At 38.4% G+C, this 18,783-nt stretch overlaps 1 protein-coding gene across 5 annotated transcripts in view; it reads left to right on the forward strand.

The window, feature by feature from the left end:
• Nucleotides 1-479: 479 nt before the first annotated feature.
• The window catches only part of si:ch211-63b16.4 (kinesin heavy chain), a 33,594-nt gene continuing 15,290 nt past the window's right edge, over nucleotides 480-18,783 (forward strand). For 2 of the 5 annotated variants that reach the window (XM_053632673.1, XM_053632672.1), the window contains exons 1-15: nucleotides 487-1,199; nucleotides 2,376-2,520; nucleotides 3,022-3,083; nucleotides 3,303-3,386; nucleotides 3,718-3,862; nucleotides 6,213-6,286; nucleotides 6,932-7,070; nucleotides 7,540-7,623; nucleotides 9,459-9,490; nucleotides 9,655-9,678; nucleotides 11,133-11,243; nucleotides 13,634-13,713; nucleotides 15,239-15,395; nucleotides 16,318-16,395; nucleotides 18,060-18,249. In XM_053632673.1, the coding sequence (XP_053488648.1) occupies nucleotides 2,415-2,520; nucleotides 3,022-3,083; nucleotides 3,303-3,386; nucleotides 3,718-3,862; nucleotides 6,213-6,286; nucleotides 6,932-7,070; nucleotides 7,540-7,623; nucleotides 9,459-9,490; nucleotides 9,655-9,678; nucleotides 11,133-11,243; nucleotides 13,634-13,713; nucleotides 15,239-15,395; nucleotides 16,318-16,395; nucleotides 18,060-18,249 (1,366 nt within the window). In that variant the 5' untranslated portion in view covers nucleotides 487-1,199; nucleotides 2,376-2,414. Of the gene's footprint in view, nucleotides 1,200-2,375; nucleotides 2,521-3,021; nucleotides 3,084-3,302; nucleotides 3,387-3,717; nucleotides 3,863-6,212; nucleotides 6,287-6,931; nucleotides 7,071-7,539; nucleotides 7,624-9,458; nucleotides 9,491-9,654; nucleotides 9,679-11,132; nucleotides 11,244-13,633; nucleotides 13,714-15,238; nucleotides 15,396-16,317; nucleotides 16,396-18,059; nucleotides 18,250-18,783 lie in introns of all 5 variants that reach the window. The other 3 variants (XM_053632668.1, XM_053632669.1, XM_053632671.1) reach the window with 3 other exon arrangements.

Consider the following 18,783-nt stretch of genomic DNA (forward strand, 5'->3'; position numbering starts at 1 on the left):
CTGTGGATTGATGAGTCGAAAGAGGAACTGTTTGGAAGACAGGAGTTGCGTTATATTTGGTGTAAACCAAACACACAATTCCACAAAAAGAATAGCATACCTACAGTCAAGCATGGTGGTGGTAGTGTGATGGTGTGGGGATGCTTTGCTGCTTCAGGGACTGGCCAACTTGCGATAATTGAGGGAAACATAAATTCTGCTCACTACCAGAAAATCCTAAAGGAGAATGTCCGGTCTTCAGTCCATCAGTTGAAACTCAAGCACAACTGGATTATGTAGCAAGTCCTTAAACTTTTTTTTTTCGTTTGTGTTCGAAAACCCTCCAGTGTGGCTGAACTAAAGAAGTTCTACAAAGAAGAGTGGGCCACCACAGCGCTGTGAAAGACCGATCTCCAGTTATCGGAAGCGTTTGGTTGTAGTTATTGTTGCTAAAGTATAAAACTATATTTTCAGTTTAATGGGACAATTAGTTTTTCACATGAGTGATAGGCGTTGGATCCATTTTTTTCCTTCTTTAATAAATAAATAAATAAATAAATAAATAAAAACGGGCTTGTGTGTTTGCTCAGGTTGCCGTTGATTCATGTTGTATTTCGTTTGAAGATTTAAAGCTATTTAATATGAGGTATACACAAAACCAGAAGAAAGCAGGACGGGGCAAATACTTTTTCATAGCACTGTACTCGTTGGTATGGTAGTAGGCTATGCTGTGCTCAGACGTAGCCATGGTGATACAGGTAGAGTTTGAGCGGGGTGGGTTTTTTTTTTTTTTTTTAAATATGTTATATGTTTTTCTCCCTCTCCTTAGTAGTTAGAATCGGTTTAAGCGTGTAAAGCGGCTAACTAATTCGACACACTGGGCTAATTAATGCTCTAGCTTTAGCTGACTGAATCTGAGGACCGTTATTAAAGTCGTGCGCGCGCGCGCGCGGACTGTTTGGCGATGCGCGCTCGAGCCGCTGAAGCAGTAGGTGTTGGTGTCCGTCCATTCTCTGTCAGTCAGGTGAACTCGGAAAAAAAAAATTCACAAAGAAAGAGTGTTTTGTTTGTTTTTCTGTCAAGAATGTCGGTTTGATACGAGTGAAAAACGGCAGCGCGGAATTCTGACTGACTTTGTGTGGGGAAAATAACGAACTAGCGAACTTTACTATGGCTGCTTTGGATGAATCTGAAGTTGACGTGAACGTCGTCGGTTAAAGGTATTTAAACTTATTGAAATGAATTTAAATATTACACTTGTGTGGCTTTTTTTTATTTTATTAAATTTAAGACTTGTCTTTGAACGTAGAGTTTTGTTTTGGCATATAAGATATACATGTTGTTTATTAGCTTATTATAGTAACGTAGGAGAACAGGATATGAGTTCGGCATTTTCCGCCGTTCGGCAGATTGTCACGGAAACACCCGAAGTCTTACAGCTATACACTCCTAGAAATAATGTACCAAACTATACTTTCCCTTGCTAATAGAGTGGCGCTATCAAGAGTACATCGTTTGTACCTTTAATATGTATCTTTTCTACGAGTTGTACCTTTAATTAGCTTTTAGAGTAAGGCTTTAAAGTTAAATCAATGATCATTATGCTCAAATTATGCGCCTTGGATTGTTTTTAAAGGTAAGAGTCAGATTCTGTATGGAAGAATGGTCTCAGATCCCTTGCCATGTATTCTCCAACCTCATCAGGCATTATCGGAGAAGACTATAATTATATGACTCTAAAGCCAATCATTGTTGCACACCTATATTTAACAAAGCTATATTTTTTTTTGGATAAACCTGTGTATTGTTTGATATCCATGAGAGCAGAGTATTTTTGTGAATGTTTTGAACAAAAGGTCAAAAGCTTGAACAATAAAGACAAATTTTCACAGCCGCCTTTGCTCACGTTTACCAAGGGTGTTCATATTAATGGAGGGCACTGTATCGTCCACCGATCTTAGTATACCATTAAAAATAATCTATGGTACATAACTGCACGTTAAAGACCATTGAGCTGCGTTTAAATCTTTACTCGAAAAGCTAATTAACTGTACACTTAATGCGCCTTCCCAGGTAAAAGTTACACACTAAAGTTACTCTTGATAATACCAAGCTAGCTACGACGAAAAATACAGTTCGGTACCTTTATTTCTGAGAGTGCGCAGAGCAGTTTTCTGGGACACCGTGAGAAGTGAAATAACATTTTAAGATAAATACCATAAAATAATAAGATGTATTTATGTGTGTATGTTCTGTTTAATATCTTTATCCTCTGTTATGTTTGTATAGTGTTGGTTGATCATTTCATAACGACTTGTTGTACTGTTTGCTCGTTGTCATAGTTCTTGGATGTAATCAAAGCCTTTGCGTCTTCTTTACATCCTTGACTTTCTAAGACAGGCGGAGTTTTTGAGGACCAGCGCGTTCATCGGGACATGAGACCAGAAGACGTCCATCAGATGGAGCAAGCAAGAAACTCTAAGAGATTTAGGGTTGTTCTCTGTCTCTGTCCCCCAGAACGTACAGAAATGCGAACAGGTTGTTTGTTTAACACACGGGATTGATTGATTGATTGATTGATTGATTCTCACCTTCATTCATCCATTCATTCCTCTTTTTTTTTTCTTTTTTTAAAAAAAATCTCTTTCAGTTACTCTCTTTTCAGTTATTCAACATAAACTGATTAAAAAGTCCTACTTGTAAATATTGTGTCATAAAATATAAGGTTGTATCATGTTCCAGCACATGGGACAGCAGTTTAGCAGAGGAAGGAAGTGAGCATGTATTAGTTTGGGGACATTTTCAATTAGCATATTCATAGAATCTGTTTTTTTTTTTTTTCTTTTCTTTTGATGAGGGTAAAAGTGTAGACACTTCCTGTGTGTTTTTTTTTTAAATTATATTTTCTGAAGCCACCACATTAAATAATTTATTATTTCATATTGAAAAACTATAGCCTTTAAAACAAGATCTGTGTAATGTTAAACAACCCCCCCCAGCCTGCCGTGATATTAGATCTGTTGTTGTGTTTGATTCCCCTAGCAGAGACGAGAGCCTCCATCAGAGTTATCGGGACGAACAGAGTCACTGTTGACACTGGCAGGGTGAGCTTTTCTCAGGCCAATGAAATCAGCTATTTCAATTAGATTACAGTCTTCTTTCTCTCTCTCTCAGACTCTCCTACAAACACAAGGTTAAACAGAGAAAGAGCGGAAAAACAGAATGCAGAAATGGAAAATATGTTGTGTCATTTAAATTTAATTTTTTTTTCCTGTGGGGAATTGAGTTTCTTTCTTGCTAATGCATGTGTTTGCCCTTTGTAGGGTCACCGGGCGCACGTCCTAGATTTTGATGCCGTGTGGAATGAAGGGGCTTCACCGAAAGACATCTATGAGTCAACGACAAAGGCATTTACCCATGTTGCACTAGATCTACTACTTAGCACTGACAGTAGTATTAACTAGTTATTCACTAAATCTGTGAAATTTACTTATATATGATTTCCTGTATCTGACCTCCTTGCTGTCTCAGATTACACAGCGTTCATGGTGCAACACTAGGAAATAAAACATTAAGAAAAAAGCCAGATATTCTCTCCAGGTTTCCTTTCATTCTCTCCGTCTGTCATCCTGCTGTACACCCTCTCTTATTCTTATTCTGTGCTTTTCTGCTACTCGTACTTGCTGACCTCCTCTCTCTCTCTCTCTCTCTTTCTCCCTCTGTATTTATTTACCCCAGTCATTGGTGGAGTATGTGATGAAGGGTTATAATGGATGTGTCGTATTGTATGGACAGTCCACCAGCGGAGAGACACACCCGGTTCAAGCCTGCACAGCCAGACAGAGGGGCATCATCAGCCGTACTGCTGACGACATCTTTAATTGTATCCATCTGTCAAAGCTCATCTCCAAACGTTCATAAGGTTTAATTGTCTGTGTGTAATTCGTGGTACAGGCGTGAAAACGTAAAACTTGATTAGCTTCCCAAATATATATTGACCTATTTAGGCTTATGTTCTCAACGTGTTATCTTTTTTTCTTACCGATAATGAAAGATGCTATCTTATGAAGCAATATGATCTCAAAGCCCAAATATGTGACTATCAGTATACATGATTGTGTAGATACTATCCAAGAAACAAAATATATTCAGATATAACCGCTCACAAGTAATATTGTACTGACTTTGGGCTTTCGGACTGTAAATGATTTGACATCTGTATTGCCTGAACATCTGCAGTGGAATGGAAATGTTCTTTCCTTTAAGAGCTGCAGTTTGTAATGTGTTAAAGCATTTCTAGATCTGTAAGAACTGTAATGGACATTCAAAAGATACAGTCCCCGCCAAAACTATTGGAACGGCGAGGTCAATTCGTTTGTTTGTGCTGTACACCGATGACATTTGGGTTTGAAATCAAAAGATGGATATGAGACGAGAGTTTTTCAGGATTTCAGCTTTTATTTCCTGGCATTTTCATCTAGATGTGTTAAACAACATAAAACATCGAACCTTTTGTATCAGACCACCTTCATAGCTCTCACAGTGTTTCTGTCATCAGCTGTCCCATTCGGTGTCTGTTGCTCAGTACATCAGTGGTTTCTTTCTTTTTCAGGACATTCCAAATTGTTGTATCGGCTATGCCCAGTGTTTGTGCAATGCCTCTGATTGATTTTCCCTCTTTTCTCAGCTTCAAAATGGCTTACGTTTCTCCCATAAACAGCTCTCTGATCTTTATGTTGGTTTATCATTTTTAACAACAAATTCAGTCTTCACAGATGAAACTGAAGTCTAAAACCAAGAGTAGACGTTCAGAGTTATTTATTGTTTAAAGCTGCAGTACGTAACTTTTTTTGGCAAAAAAAAAAAATTAACAAAAATAATTTTTTGAGCAAGTACGTAAAAAGTACATCAGTGTTCAAAACGGTCTCTTTACCTTACCCCGATTCGCAACAGTGAGCTTATAGTAATGATTTATAATTTGAGCTGTCGGGTCGGATTTCGTGGGAAACGTCAGTTTGACGTCAATCGTCTTTGCGTGGTTACGTCACGTCTGTAAATAGAAAGAAGAAGAGCTACTATATCGCCTGTGTGGGGGCTGAGGATGGTGGAGTGTTTGTAGCTTGTTCTTACAACAGTTGCTTAGAATTTAAACTTGTCATCTAGATGGCTGCTTTAATCTGGATCGTGCTAAACGCAATCATCGTTGACATCTGGGGAATCAGCTGTTGTCAAAACCAAGAAACCTCGAACTGCAGAGAGCCTGTGCCAAATGGGAATGCGACAGAGCCCGTGCTAACACGAGAATAAATATCGGGATTGAAGACTGACGCAGAGATTTTTTTCTTCTGCTGAACAAGTAAGACATTTCAGTTGCTTAATAAGTAGGTAGCTAACATTAGCACACTTGTTCGCTTGTTTCAGCTAGGTATCGAGTTTCCTGTGGTTTGTTTGTTTGTTTGTTTATTTGTTTTGCTTTGATCAGTGTGGTAACTTGCACTTATTTTCTGCTAGCTATGAGAGAGAAAGCAATTCACCTCTACCGCAAGAAAACCGTATCCACCACCACCTCCATTGTCAAGTATTGGAGCTAATATGCAACCCATACGAGTACCTCAAACCATTAGATTCATCCTCGAAGATGGAGAAGTGCCGAAGCACAATTTTAAAAAACCTACGCAAGTAACTTGCAATTTTATGTTTCAAACAGAGATGGCGATGGAGAGGCAAAAGTGCAGTACTGCAGCTTTAAACAATAAATCTAACAAGAAACACCTGTCAGTCACATTTTCCAATATTTTTGCTCGCCTACAAATTGGGTGGTCTCATACATAATGTGTTATGTTCTATGTCGTTTAACACATCTACATATAAATACCAGGAAATAAAAACTGAAATTCTCAACACTCTTCTCATCTTATTCATCTTTTGATCTCAAACCAAAAATGTTCTGTCTACAGCAAAATAAAATGAATTGTCCTTGCCGTTCCAATAGTTTCAGCGGGGCGTGTGCGTGTGATAAACGGTCCTGAAACGCTGGAACAGAGCTGCTCAACAAAATTTGATCATGAGGTCAAATCGGGTAAATGGGAAGACAGCGTTTTAATCCCAGTATGCCTTGCAGCAGCACAGGGCTCTAAAGATTACAAACTGCTCCTTTAACTTATTCCAGGCTTTTGAATGAACCTCCAGAACATTTAGAATTTAGAAAGCCATCCTTAATCTGACCCTATCAGCTCCAGAGGCTTCTCACTGCAGAGTCAGGGTGTCCTCTTATCACATCTCTAATGAGAAGATTTACGACCTGTTGGTGAGTAGATCCTGGAAGATGTTGCATCAGTTTTTTTTGTTAAAAAGTACACTTGAACACAGCCAATAACAAACAGCTAATGTCGCTCATATGAGACTTTCAGAGACTTTGTCCATACTTAGGTAAAAAAATAATAATCTATATATTATATTCTGGGAGTGCTACTTATGAGTAATAATGGCTTAATAGCTCATATCGTGTTAAGGAATACTTCAATACTCTATGGTTCTCAAAATGAGGTCCAGGGACTCCCAAGCATCCCTAGTTTTTTTGTTTGTTGATTTTTTTTTCTTCTTCAAACTCTCCAGTAAAAAGACTAATATTATGGTACACATTGAAAGTTGGAGTATGTTTGTAAAATACATCTGTACATAGGAGGTTCATGATTGTTTTAACAGTTAAAGGGATCCCTGGCTTCAGAATAATTTGAGAATTCCTGTTTTAATGAATGATTAAAAGCAAACAAAAAGACATCTAAGATTTTGTTGTTAGCCACATCAGATTAGCTTCATTTTTCTCTCCATGTCAGTGTACATGCTGACTGAGGAACACCGCATAGGAGATTAAGCTTATAACAGCAGTTTAAAAAAGAAAAAAAGGTGTACAGGTTAAATACTCATCCTAATCTTAGATCCTCACTTTTAGGAGCCTCAGGTGAGTGAGGTGTGCCGTATCCACGACACAGAGGAAGTGGTGCTTCTGGAGGGGCTGAGAGAGCTGGAGGTCGGCTCTGCTCAGGAACTGATGGACGTGTACCACAGTGGGATCGCCCACAGGAACACAGGTGAGAGAACCTCCTATACAGATAACCAGTTAGAGGTGAGAGGACACAGCTTGCTACAGGTATAACAGATCATTTAATTCTGTTTTTGAAGATACTTAGAAGAGATACAAGTACAAATGTAGTCATTTTTTAAAAATGAACTTTTTATGTTGGTGCAACTACATAGTCCATAATGAAAAGTACATAATCCGTAATGAAAACTACATAGTCCGTAATGAAAACTACATAATCCATAATGAAAACTACATAGTCCATAATGAAAAGTACATAATCCGTAATGAAAACTACATAGTCCGTAATGAAAACTACATAATCCATAATGAAAACTACATAGTCCATAATGAAAATTACATAATCCATAATGAAAACTACATAGTCCATAATGAAAATTACATAATCCATAATGAAAACTACATAGTCCGTAATGAAAGAACACACACACCCACACACACTTTGTGTATTTGTGCAGGTGTCTCTAAAGGTGATTTTGCCAGCAAGTCTCATATGGTGTTAAACATTATGGTCATAAACATGAGAGGCAAGTCTGATAAAGGTAAGCTGAACCAAACCGATTTTGTCGACAATTATCTATGTGTTACAAAAGGTTTTATAAAATCATTACCCTGTGACTAGATCTGAAAATTCCATGACAAATTCAACACTAATTATGTTGAGGTTCTGGATTACATTTTAAAAACTAACTGTTGAAGAGGATTGCTTTTACCATCTAGCATTTGACCAAACAAAAAAAAAAAAGAATTTTCTGTTTTCTCTGGTTGTTAGAGAAAAAAAGTTTGTTAAAAGTACAGTATTCCAGTCCCTCCAGGATTTAGCGATTTAGCGATCGCAGAAATGAATGCAAAATCCCACAATATTTGGAAGAGCTTGCAATTTTTCAAAATTACCGCAGATTATTGCCAAGACTCGTCGAACACGTGTACAGCTAAAAGGTCTCAATCAAGATCTAAAATCAAACATTTTTGGCCACAACAATCTCAAAAAAAAAAAACTCTGCGAAATGCTGTTCGGACTGGTGTGCTATGCTGTCTTCACAGTATTGGAAGGATAAATTTTTGGGGTGAAAAAGGGGGAACAAAAGCCATTCAAGAGGCTAGGTAGCAGTAGTGGCTCGTCCGCTGTTGAATCTTGTCCTGATTTACAGCTCCATACATTTTAAATACTTATTACCTCCTTTTGAGCTACCGACAATTAAAAAAACGTTATTTAACAGCAGATTTTCTGTCCATTTTCTCACCTTCCTAGATGTTATGCAATCCTTAGCTTTCATATTTATCATTATTATTACTCCTAGTGGTGACAAATGAGAACTGCAACAAGCACCAATAGACATCCACATGGGCAAGATTTATCCTGCCCAAGAAAAATCGCTCTGAACATTTTTCATTGAAGAGAAGAAGTGGACAGGACAGTTAATGACATGGTTGCCAGATTGGGCTTTTAAAAAAAAGTCTGCAGCTGCCAAGATGTTGTTTTATAGCAAATAATCTAATAAAAAGTTTCAAAACATCTCAAGTGTGATAGTTTGAGCCTATGCTATTATTAATGTCTGCTATCTAGATCTATTGCAAGGCAGTATTAAGAAAATAGTGTTTCTAGAGTATTTTTATTTTTTAAATGATATGTATGGTAATATAGCTTTGACTGACTAGCATCCTATCCAGGGTGTATTCCTGCCTTGCTCTCATCCTTGGATATGCTAAACTTAGACCCTGGCCAGGATATAGAAGTTCAGTAAATCAGTGAATGATTGTTATATAAACAATTTATTATTATTATTGATCTAGAAACATTACAAGCTGAATATTGTGCTGTAAATATCATATACTATACTGCATATGGAACTCATAGTCTAATAACTATTTTTCTGATTTGTAAGTCGCTTTGGATAAAAGCGTCTGCTAAGTGAATAAATGTAAATGTAAATGTAATAAGGGTTAGTATAACCAAAGTATAATCATATGAAGGTTTTGGTTTTAACTCTAATCCAGCGTTCTGTCTTTAGAATAAGTTTAGCCAAGAATACCATTCATTACATTCTTTACTTTCGCAAAAAAACATTTCTCATCACATCCATCAAACAATTACACAACTCAAGCCTCCCCTGGGAGCATCAGCAAACACACTGGAGTGTGGCTAATGTGTGTGTTTGTGTGTGTGTGTGTGTGTGTGTGTGTGTGTGTGTGTGTGTGTGTGTTATTGTAGGTAGATATGAGCAAACCTGTAACTTCGACCTCCTGCTGTTTATGATTCCATTGCACTGAAAAAGTTTTAGAGAGTTGTTAGAATTTTTACATAGTTTGTTAGTATGATCAACTTGCATCTGTGTGTGTGTGTGTGTGTGTGTGTGTGTGTGTTTGACATTCACAGAAGGAGTTTTGACAGCCAGCAAACTTACTCTGGTAAGATGGTAGCAACATATTAGACAGAATACTCTCTTGACCACCAGATCTTAATTAAATGCAGTATATTGCGTTGCGTGCCAGCATATATATATATTGTGTGTGTGTGTGTGTGTGTGTAAACTATTTATTATCAGTATTCATTGTGCTTCTCTATTTCCTAGGTGGATCTTGCAAGTTCAGGCAAAGTAGGAGCAAGAGAATCCTTTTGCTTTCTCCTTACATGTGCGCGCGCACGCACACACACACACACACACACACACACACACACACACACACGCACACGCACGTATGCATGCTTCCATTTTTTTTTTTTTTATGTCACACATTTGTACGTCCATAGAGCTACTCTAAATGTTTAATTTAATGCTAATGACAGTGATGATAATAATAAAAAAAATAACATTTTTGTAGTGAAAAATCAGGAATAAAAGGTAAGATTAAAACCAAATCAAAGCCAAAACTAAATCTTAGTCCACAGTATCTGTAGCATATGTGTGATTTCTTTCCACACATTACAGGGGTACTGAGAAAAGAACAGAAAAATGCACGAGTCAATCGTGAGAGCATGTATGCGGAAGAGGGTAGATAGTCCTTCGCTCTGAGTGTGTTACGCGGTCCCGTGACACAGCATGAGATACAGCTGGCTAGCTTCAGGTGACTCAAAGGGAGCATGTGTTAGTCTTTACTTTTCCCAATCGTAGCAGCTGTGTGATAGGGGAGCGCTGGCTGGTGGATGGGAACTGGCCCAGAACAATTTGGGGAGAACTATAGGGGTTCTCTTCTTCAAGACTCTACTTATTGTTAGCGTGTATATTTTGAATTGACATTATAATTGTAAACATTATTTCTATAGTCTTTCAGTACAAGTAAGGTTTCTGTACTTTATTCAGAAATTTCTTGTTTGTGGCAGTTGCCTATATCATACAGATGCAGTAAATACAGATCATAATGGAAATCATGGAGTATTTCTTTAAAATCTGCCTTGCCATTATTTTTAAGCATACACCACCCGTCAAAAGTTTAGACACACTCATTCTTTATTTTTATAATCCCCCCCCCCATCCCCCCCCCACACACACATTTTAGAATAATAATAAAGTCATAAAAACTCTTTAATAACCCAAATGGAATTATGGGAATTATGTTTTGATAAAAAATCCAAAATAAATCAAAATAATTTAGTATTTCAGCATCTTCAAAGTAGACGTACTTTTCACCTAGAAATTTCCAGAAACGTATTCTTGGCGTTTTCTCATCCGATTTCTTGAGGAATTTCCCTGAGATGCTTTTTAAACAGTATTAAAGGAGTTCACACCGACGCCGGACTCTTGTCGGCTGCTTTTCGGAATATTTCCCTCCGAGTCGTCCGTTTAAAAATATACTATTTTGTAAATAAAATGTTTTCTAATGAAAGAAATTAATACGTCGGCACAATTGTATTTTTGTCTATGACACCGATTTCACACATTTAATCACACACCTTCAGATAAAAAGGTTTTTAACGATCTTGAGAAACATTTCAGTTGAGTGTCCACAAACTTTTGACCCGGAGCGTGCTTATCTCTGAGTAATTTTTTTCTTTACTGTCTTCTTATTCTCTCTCTCTCTCTCTCTCTCTCTCCCGTCCTCTGTGTATAAGTCCACATGTAACAGTTCTGCAGTTCTGGATATGAGAAGAAGTTTCCATGTGGCTCAAGAAAACCTTCAGGAGGCCAAAACAATTAAACGATCCCTTACAATCTTTAGAAATGTGAGTATGTTTTCAGAAATGTACACACTACAAAAACACATGTAGCTTTGTGTCTGTTTCAGCACTGTGGACTGTTAAAGACATCACTGTGTATAGCTGGGTTTGTGCTACAGGTCTGTCTTTCGTCTTTATTTTACATACTTGTATTTTAATCACATCTACTGTATATTCTAACCTCATTATGATCATGTATGCTTTGTGTTTTTTAAATCCTGTTTTTATGTACATGATGTGTAAAGGGTTAAATTTGTTTCTGTTATAGTTGAGAAATTGTGTGGGGGGTAGGCTAGAGTCATGGTCACGTTCAGCAAAATGAGCAAAAGTTTGGGAGGATATTAGAAATGAACACTGTTGCTGTGGTTACTGCAGATAAAGTGGAGGCCCCTTTCCCTCAGTGTTTTTGGATGGTTTTTGAAAAACAAAGACACTACGATAACGAGTTGGAGGGAGGACAAGGTCATATTCAGTGTTTTGTGCAATGCTTTAACAGAGTCCAAAGACCTGGTTTAACTCCCCTAAATTAATTATCCAGAGCAAATGAATTCAGGGCAGTGAAAACTCTAACCTGTGGTGGATATTCATTTGAGAAACTTGTTTTACTGGAGGCTAAAACCATTCTGTGCTTCTTTACTGAGTATCTGAGATAGAGTGGATATAAAAAAGACTCCACAGCTCTGTAAAACTGGCAGGTTTCTGTGACGTAAAAAAACTACAGGTAAATCGTATTTCCTTAATGTGATATAGTGTCGTTTACTGGAGGCACAGACGGAAGCAAGTGCACGAAATCAGTAAACGAGAACATGCAGAGGTCAATTGATCAGGCAAACAGTCCAGAACAGGCAAGGGTATAAACAAAGTCAGAACCAGAATAAACAAACACGATACAAGGCTTGGATAATGACAGAGACAAGGCAACTGAGCGTTTACTTCGCAATCTGCTGTGTGTGTGAGAATCTCTTAAAAGGAGTGTGTGGGTGTGCGTGTGATTGAGAACAGGAGTCTCTAATTAGATCTCCAGCGAAGGTGAACGTGTTTGTACGTGTGTGTGTGTGTGTGTGTGTGTGGGAAGTGTCTTTGGCTATGTTTGTAGTTGGTGGTGCATTCTGGGAACAACAAAATAGAAGTTTTTAAAAAATAGAAGCGTTTTAGGGGACAAAGATAACCTGGCTGCATAAGCGTGCACACCCCTTAACTAATACTTTGTTAAAGCACCCTTTTGCTTGTAATACATTACATTTATTACATTTACATTTATTCACTTAGCAGACGCTTTTATCCAAAGCGACTTACAAATGAGAAAGGTACAACAAAGTACAGCACTCTTTGTAGGTAAAAGTCTACTAACTCGGCACATCCTGATTTGCCGATATTATTCCACTCTTCTTTGCAAAAATGCTCCAGATCTATCAAATTACAAGGGGCTCCCCTGTTGAAGAGAAGCAGCCGCATAGCATGATGCCGCCACCACCATGCTTCACTGTGTGTATGGTGTTCTTTTATATCCACTGTAAATGCTATCACAGTTATGTCTTTTTAAAGGGTTTCCCAAGCCCTGATACAAAGGTTGCTGCTTATAATGTGTCCTTTTTTTATTTCTAAAACTTATTATTAGAACATCCAAGGCATCGCTAAAAGATTAAGGCTCAAAGAGCATTTTCTCGCTACTCATTAAAAACAAGCCCTAGCCCACATTGGAGCCAACAGAACATCTAGTTCAGGTTTTCATTAATGTGAGTAACGACTGGAATGATTATAGCTATAAGAGTAAAAGTGACTAGGTCATCAAAGCACACTTTGTCCTCTGTGTCTAACAAGGAGGAAATACTCTGAATGAGGAAGACTCTGAAGAGCCAGAAGCAAAAAAAAAAAAACAAAAACAAAAGGAAAAGCATTGTCAACACTAAAAGCATAACCAACAGGTTCCCAAATTCATGTCCTGGAGTACTTCCTGTCCTGCACATTTTAGTGTTATCTCTGCTGAAGGGATGATAAGTAGCTGATTAGTTGAATCAGGCGTGTTAGGAGCAGGGAAAACACTAAGCTGTGCAGCACAGAGGGTTCTTCAGGACCAGGGTTGGGAACCTGTTATGTAACCAATCAGCCATTACGTCCTGTTGGTTCCAGTCAAGAGAATGTACCAAAACTCATACAACCAGAACTCAGAACCCTCAGTACTGAGGGGGGAAAAAAGCCCTGGGTTTGTTCTGGTGCAAAATGTAGTACAATGGAAAAAAACCCAATATGGGTTCTATTATGGATTTATTTTTGAATTTGTTTTTGTTATCTCACAGTATATACCTGAACCTTCGTGTTTTTGTATTGTGAATATAGCGGTTACTATAGTGTCATTAAGTATTATGGGTAACGGGTAAAATTTTCTCTAATTGCAGGTGATATTTTCTCTGAGTAACACAGGCTCTCAACACATTCCATACAGAGAGTCCAAACTCACTCGTGTTCTGAGAGACTGGTGAGAGTCATTCATCATTATCATTATGAGTCACCACTTTTTCTCTATCAGTGCTTTATTTATTTATTCATTACTTTTGCATGAGCTCCATGATTTCATACTGAAATCCAGGTATATGTAGAATTTGACCTAAACTACTAGGTCGCAGTTAGGAGCCCTGTATGATTTCATATTTGCACCCATATGCTGTAAGCCAGCACTGCCTCGGCTCTGCAGTCAGTATTTTAGATTATCCTTACTAAAAAAAAAAAAAAACAACAAAGGAAATTTACTTGAAATAGATCTTTGATGTATTCTGGATCAATCATATGTCCAGGAATGAATTTTGATGAAGCTGGTGAGTTAGGAAGAGCTTAAGAGCATAGAAGATGTGAGCGAAAGAGAGAGTGTTCGGTTGTTCACACTATCAGTTGAGTTTAAACAGGTGATTAGAGACAGAGTATGGCTGTAAATAATTAAAACGTTCAGAGAGTTCATTTATTTGGTTCTTCTGTTCTTCTCATTCATTTTGTTCTTCTGCAACCATTTGTTACTGAAAAGGCAGTGTGTGTGTGTGTGTGTGTGTGTGTGTGTGTCCATGCAATTTTCAATCCTGTAAACAATTACATATGTGCTAAATTAATAAAAAATAGATGACAGCCTGTGGTTATCACTTCAATAACACTAACAATACATTAGCTTGAGTCATACCCGAGCCTCAAGTGGCCTTCTGGAGACTTCATCATTTTCCTCTCCTTACTTTTTTTTAAATTTTTGATTTTTTTTGGGCCGCTGCCTATTTTGTCACTGTTTGACCCTCAGCAATGATATGTCGTGACAGTTGCCCATGCGGTGAGAATAGATTAACCTTTTTCAAATCGTAAATACGGTTGTGAGATAACCCGGTGGACGTAAGGTTAAGCTGAAGGAAGTTTGCAGATTCGCATTCGGTATTCACAATATTAAAATGGCTGCTAAATGAAGGAATTCACTCACCGGCGCTTGTTTTGAACTTTAATTCGATGGACGGATAGGTTTGTACGAGTGTTACTTTGAATCCTGAATCGTTACTCACATCACACTGCTAGCTATTTGTTTGAGGAAGAGGAGGCTGCGTTCACATTTAAGGCGTTTAGCAGATCCTTATCCAGAGCTACTTACATTTATCTCATTTATACAACTCAGCAGTTGAGTGTTAAGGAGTTGAGAGTTAAGGGCCTCGCTCAAGGGCCCAGCAGTGGCAGCTTAGTAGTACTAGGATTTGAACTTATGACCTTTCCATCAGAAGTCCAATATCATAACCACCGAGCGACCACTGTCTTCTTCTTCTTCTTCTCAAGATACACTTCCACACTGACTTCCACACTGACTTCCAAGTGTTGAATAATTAATTCCTGAATACATTAATGCATGCTTCATGATCGTAGTATATATTTATTTGTTTAATTTCAACTAATAAGTGCTATTTCTACTGTGACCTACTAGGCATGATTCTTTCTGTTGTATGAAGCTCTATCTTAGTTGTCTGTCTTTGCGTTTGGTACAGTCTTGGAGGAAACTGTCGGACGTGTCTTATGGTCACCATGCCAACCCAGTCGTCGTCCGTCACGGAGACTATGAGCTGCCTGCAGTTTGCTGCACAGGCTTTGAACATACCTTCACGGCCCGTACACACCTCCCAGATCCGCTACACACCTGCACAGGTACACAAACACACCTCTGTCTTAATGACCAGTACATACACAACATTCGAAGCAATTATGAATACAAAAGCATACAGGTTACAACTTGTAGAATCTTGTATTTTTATTATACACGCTCAGGAAAAAAAAACAACAGATCATTTCAGGATACAGGAGGTGATGACACGTATTTAGGGCCTAGAGCGGGGGCGAAACCTGGTTTAATCTTTAGCCCCGAATAATTCTCCACTTTGAGCTGTTTGTCATTACGTAACTGAAGGTCAGTAAAGGAAGATATCAGTGTTGTAATTGTGTATCTTCAGCGAATGGAGTTTTGTATTTTATCTTCAATGAACGGACGCGAGACAAATCAGACGGAGCGTACAGGAAACTACGTGGAAATAGTCGTGTCTTATTGGCTGACTGGTCAGAATTCTGCTGAACGCTAGCTCATACAGTCAGTTAGTGTAAGGAGGAAAACGGATTTACGCCGTTTTACTGGGATTGAAATTGAAACACTGACATCCTCTCATGCTGAGCAGGAAAACAAGGTGTGTAAATGTCTGTATGAGTTCCAAGTTACGTGAATAGGATATGAGCAGAGCATAAGGACAGCTAATGTACTTTACAAGGCACTGTAGCAGCTAAACCCATACAGTGATAGTTTAATTGTGCCTCTCTTTGCTAGCAACACCAAACTAGCCTAGTCTTGTGTTAGATAGCCAAAAAGTTTGATAATTTATCGGTCTGGTAGCCCTGCAAACAGCGACAACACTGAAGGCAAGTTTTATGATGAATCCAGTTTTTTTTTTCTCTCCAATTTTCACATTGTCAAGCAAGCAAAAAAATGCATGTACCTTACCTGTACAGTACACTTTTCCTGGCAGTGTAACACTCAGAAGTGCAGGGACTCGATTTAACCGAATTGTATTTGCCTGTTTAGGTACAAAACATGTGGACAGCAGAGAAGAACAGTCTTCTTCTGACTCGAACACAGATCCTCCCACCAGTCAGTGGACGAGTAAGTGTTGATGCTTAATCAGTTTTACACATTGGCTCCTGCTCGGTACATTTTTACAGGGAGAGGAAGAAGTGAGTCTGAGCCAGCACTTTTCTTCTGAAATGTCTCCAAAGGAGTGGTGAAGTCTTTGAGTCCTGAAGCTGGGCTTAAGTTTGACTTGCTTCATGATATTGATTGCTTCATGATGTGCTACAGCCTAATCCAATCCATTAAGGCAGCCAAAGTCCGCTGATACTTCTCATCCCTCCCCTCTACATGCAGGACTTTTAACATCAAATGGTATTTTAACAGGATGTAGGCATTTACATTTAGCATGACAGTCCTATTACACAGGACCTTCCGATCAGAAGTCCAACGTCTTAAGCACTATCGCTTTTCTTTTTGGATCCAGTCCTGTCCCTACCCTTGTCTTCTCATTGGTTTGTTTTTCTAATGTGTGCACCTGTTCTATGTTCAGCCCTTAATTCGTTTGGTTATTAATACCCTGTTGCCTCTATTTCTCTTCGCAAAGGCTTGCAGAGTGTGTAGTGCAATTCTGAGCATAATGAGCATTGTTTCTCTGACGCTTGTATTATCATTTCTTCTGTGATGTGATCCTCCTTTCTGCTAAGTTATTAGCCTTCGTTCGCACGTGATCCCTAGGTCTCTATAACGGTGTCAGTTTTCCCAGGACGCGACTTGCATTTACACTTAATCCCTTCCTGAGTAATTAAAATTGAATCGCCGCATAAAATTGCACGTTGAACAGGGGCTTCTGAGACAACTTAGCAACTTAGGGAGTTGTTTTGACCTCAGTTTGGATTTTAATAGCTTTGCTTGCTAAGTACAGAAAGTACGGACATCTCAGTTTTAGTTCTGAACATGCTAAATAAAAGACTTCCTGTTGAAGAACTTTATCATAAACTTCCTCAACTCTAACTAATGCTTGCATGCAGAGTGGCTTTAATGAAAACACAGGAAGTTGTATGAGGGTTATTTTTAAAGCAGCTGTCAATGTCATTTGTATTGTTTTCTCTCCTGTGGGCAGATCTCAAAATAACACTCTTTCGTCTCATCTCACTCAAAATCGAAAAGCATCACAGGGATGACTCACCAGGACAAAAAAAAACCCAGACATTTCCTAACCCCTATATTAAACCACGGTTAGGAGAAGGGCATGTTTTTCCCACTAATGAAGTCAGATTAAGAGCAAAAACAACACTCAGTCCGCAAACTAAAGCAGAAGAACATGATGGGAGAAATAGGTAGGGAGTTAGACTGATAAATGTAATATATTGCATATATTTTACAATATATTATACTTATATTTCAGAGTATATTGAATATATCACAATGTAATCCATTTATATATAAGAGTACAAAGAGATCCAGCAACAACCCGTTACCTAAAGATTATTACTCATCATTTTTCATTTCAAAAGGTAACTACATATATTATACTGGCATTTGTTGAAACTGTAATTGTATAAAATAGGGTTCAGGGATTGTGTAATTAAGGTTAGGAGGATGTACAGGGGCAGGTCTTCACACTTTTTAATGTCAGTTCTGCCCAATAGAGAGTCCGGTACTTGTGCAACCCGAAGCCTTAAAACATAACATAATTAAAAATAACAACAGAATTTCAGCGATTTAATTTTCTCCTTGTCCTGTTCTGTCTGGTCCAGTCTCAGACCTCCTTGCCATCTATTGTAAGCAGTCCAGGACCTCTCACTCAGCTCAAACCCAGACGCAGCCTGGAGATTTCAGAGAACCGCTGCTTCTTGCCACACCTAGAGAAACCCAGACTACCAGAACCGAGTAGATATCACAGCTGCAGCTCTCGGATTACAGAGGAAAAGACCGGAGCAGTGGATGGTAATTAAGCATAAAGCATACACTCATCATCCATTTTAATAAGAACACCTGCTCGCGTATGCAGTTATCCGATCAGAAGGTCATGTGACAGCAGCACAATGCATAAGCTCATGCAGATACAGGTCAAGAGCTTGAATTGGGGGGGAGTGATATCTGTGACTTTGATGGTTGTTGGTGCCAGATGGGCAGGGTTTGAGAATTTCAGAAAGTGCTAATCTCCTGGGATTTTAAAACACAACAGTCTCTAGAGTTTACACAGAATGGTGCGAAAAACAAAAAACATCCTGTGAGCGGAGGGTCTGCGGGTTGAAATCAGAAGAGAATGCAGATTTTTTTTTTTCATTGTTTATTTGATTTCCATGTTGTGTGTATTTCTCTAGGTGATTGAGTTTCAGTCGAATGGTTTTAGAGATGTAACTGCCAGAGCAAATTGCAACCAAATGATTCCAGCGTAAATAAATCAGAATATTAGGTCAGTGGAAGGCTCTAGTTTGCATTTTCCCCTCTGTATTTTATTATAAGCACTCATTAGTG

This window comes from Ictalurus furcatus, chromosome 9 (assembly GCF_023375685.1).
Source record: "Ictalurus furcatus strain D&B chromosome 9, Billie_1.0, whole genome shotgun sequence".
NCBI classification, from domain to species: Eukaryota; Metazoa; Chordata; class Actinopteri; order Siluriformes; family Ictaluridae; genus Ictalurus; species Ictalurus furcatus.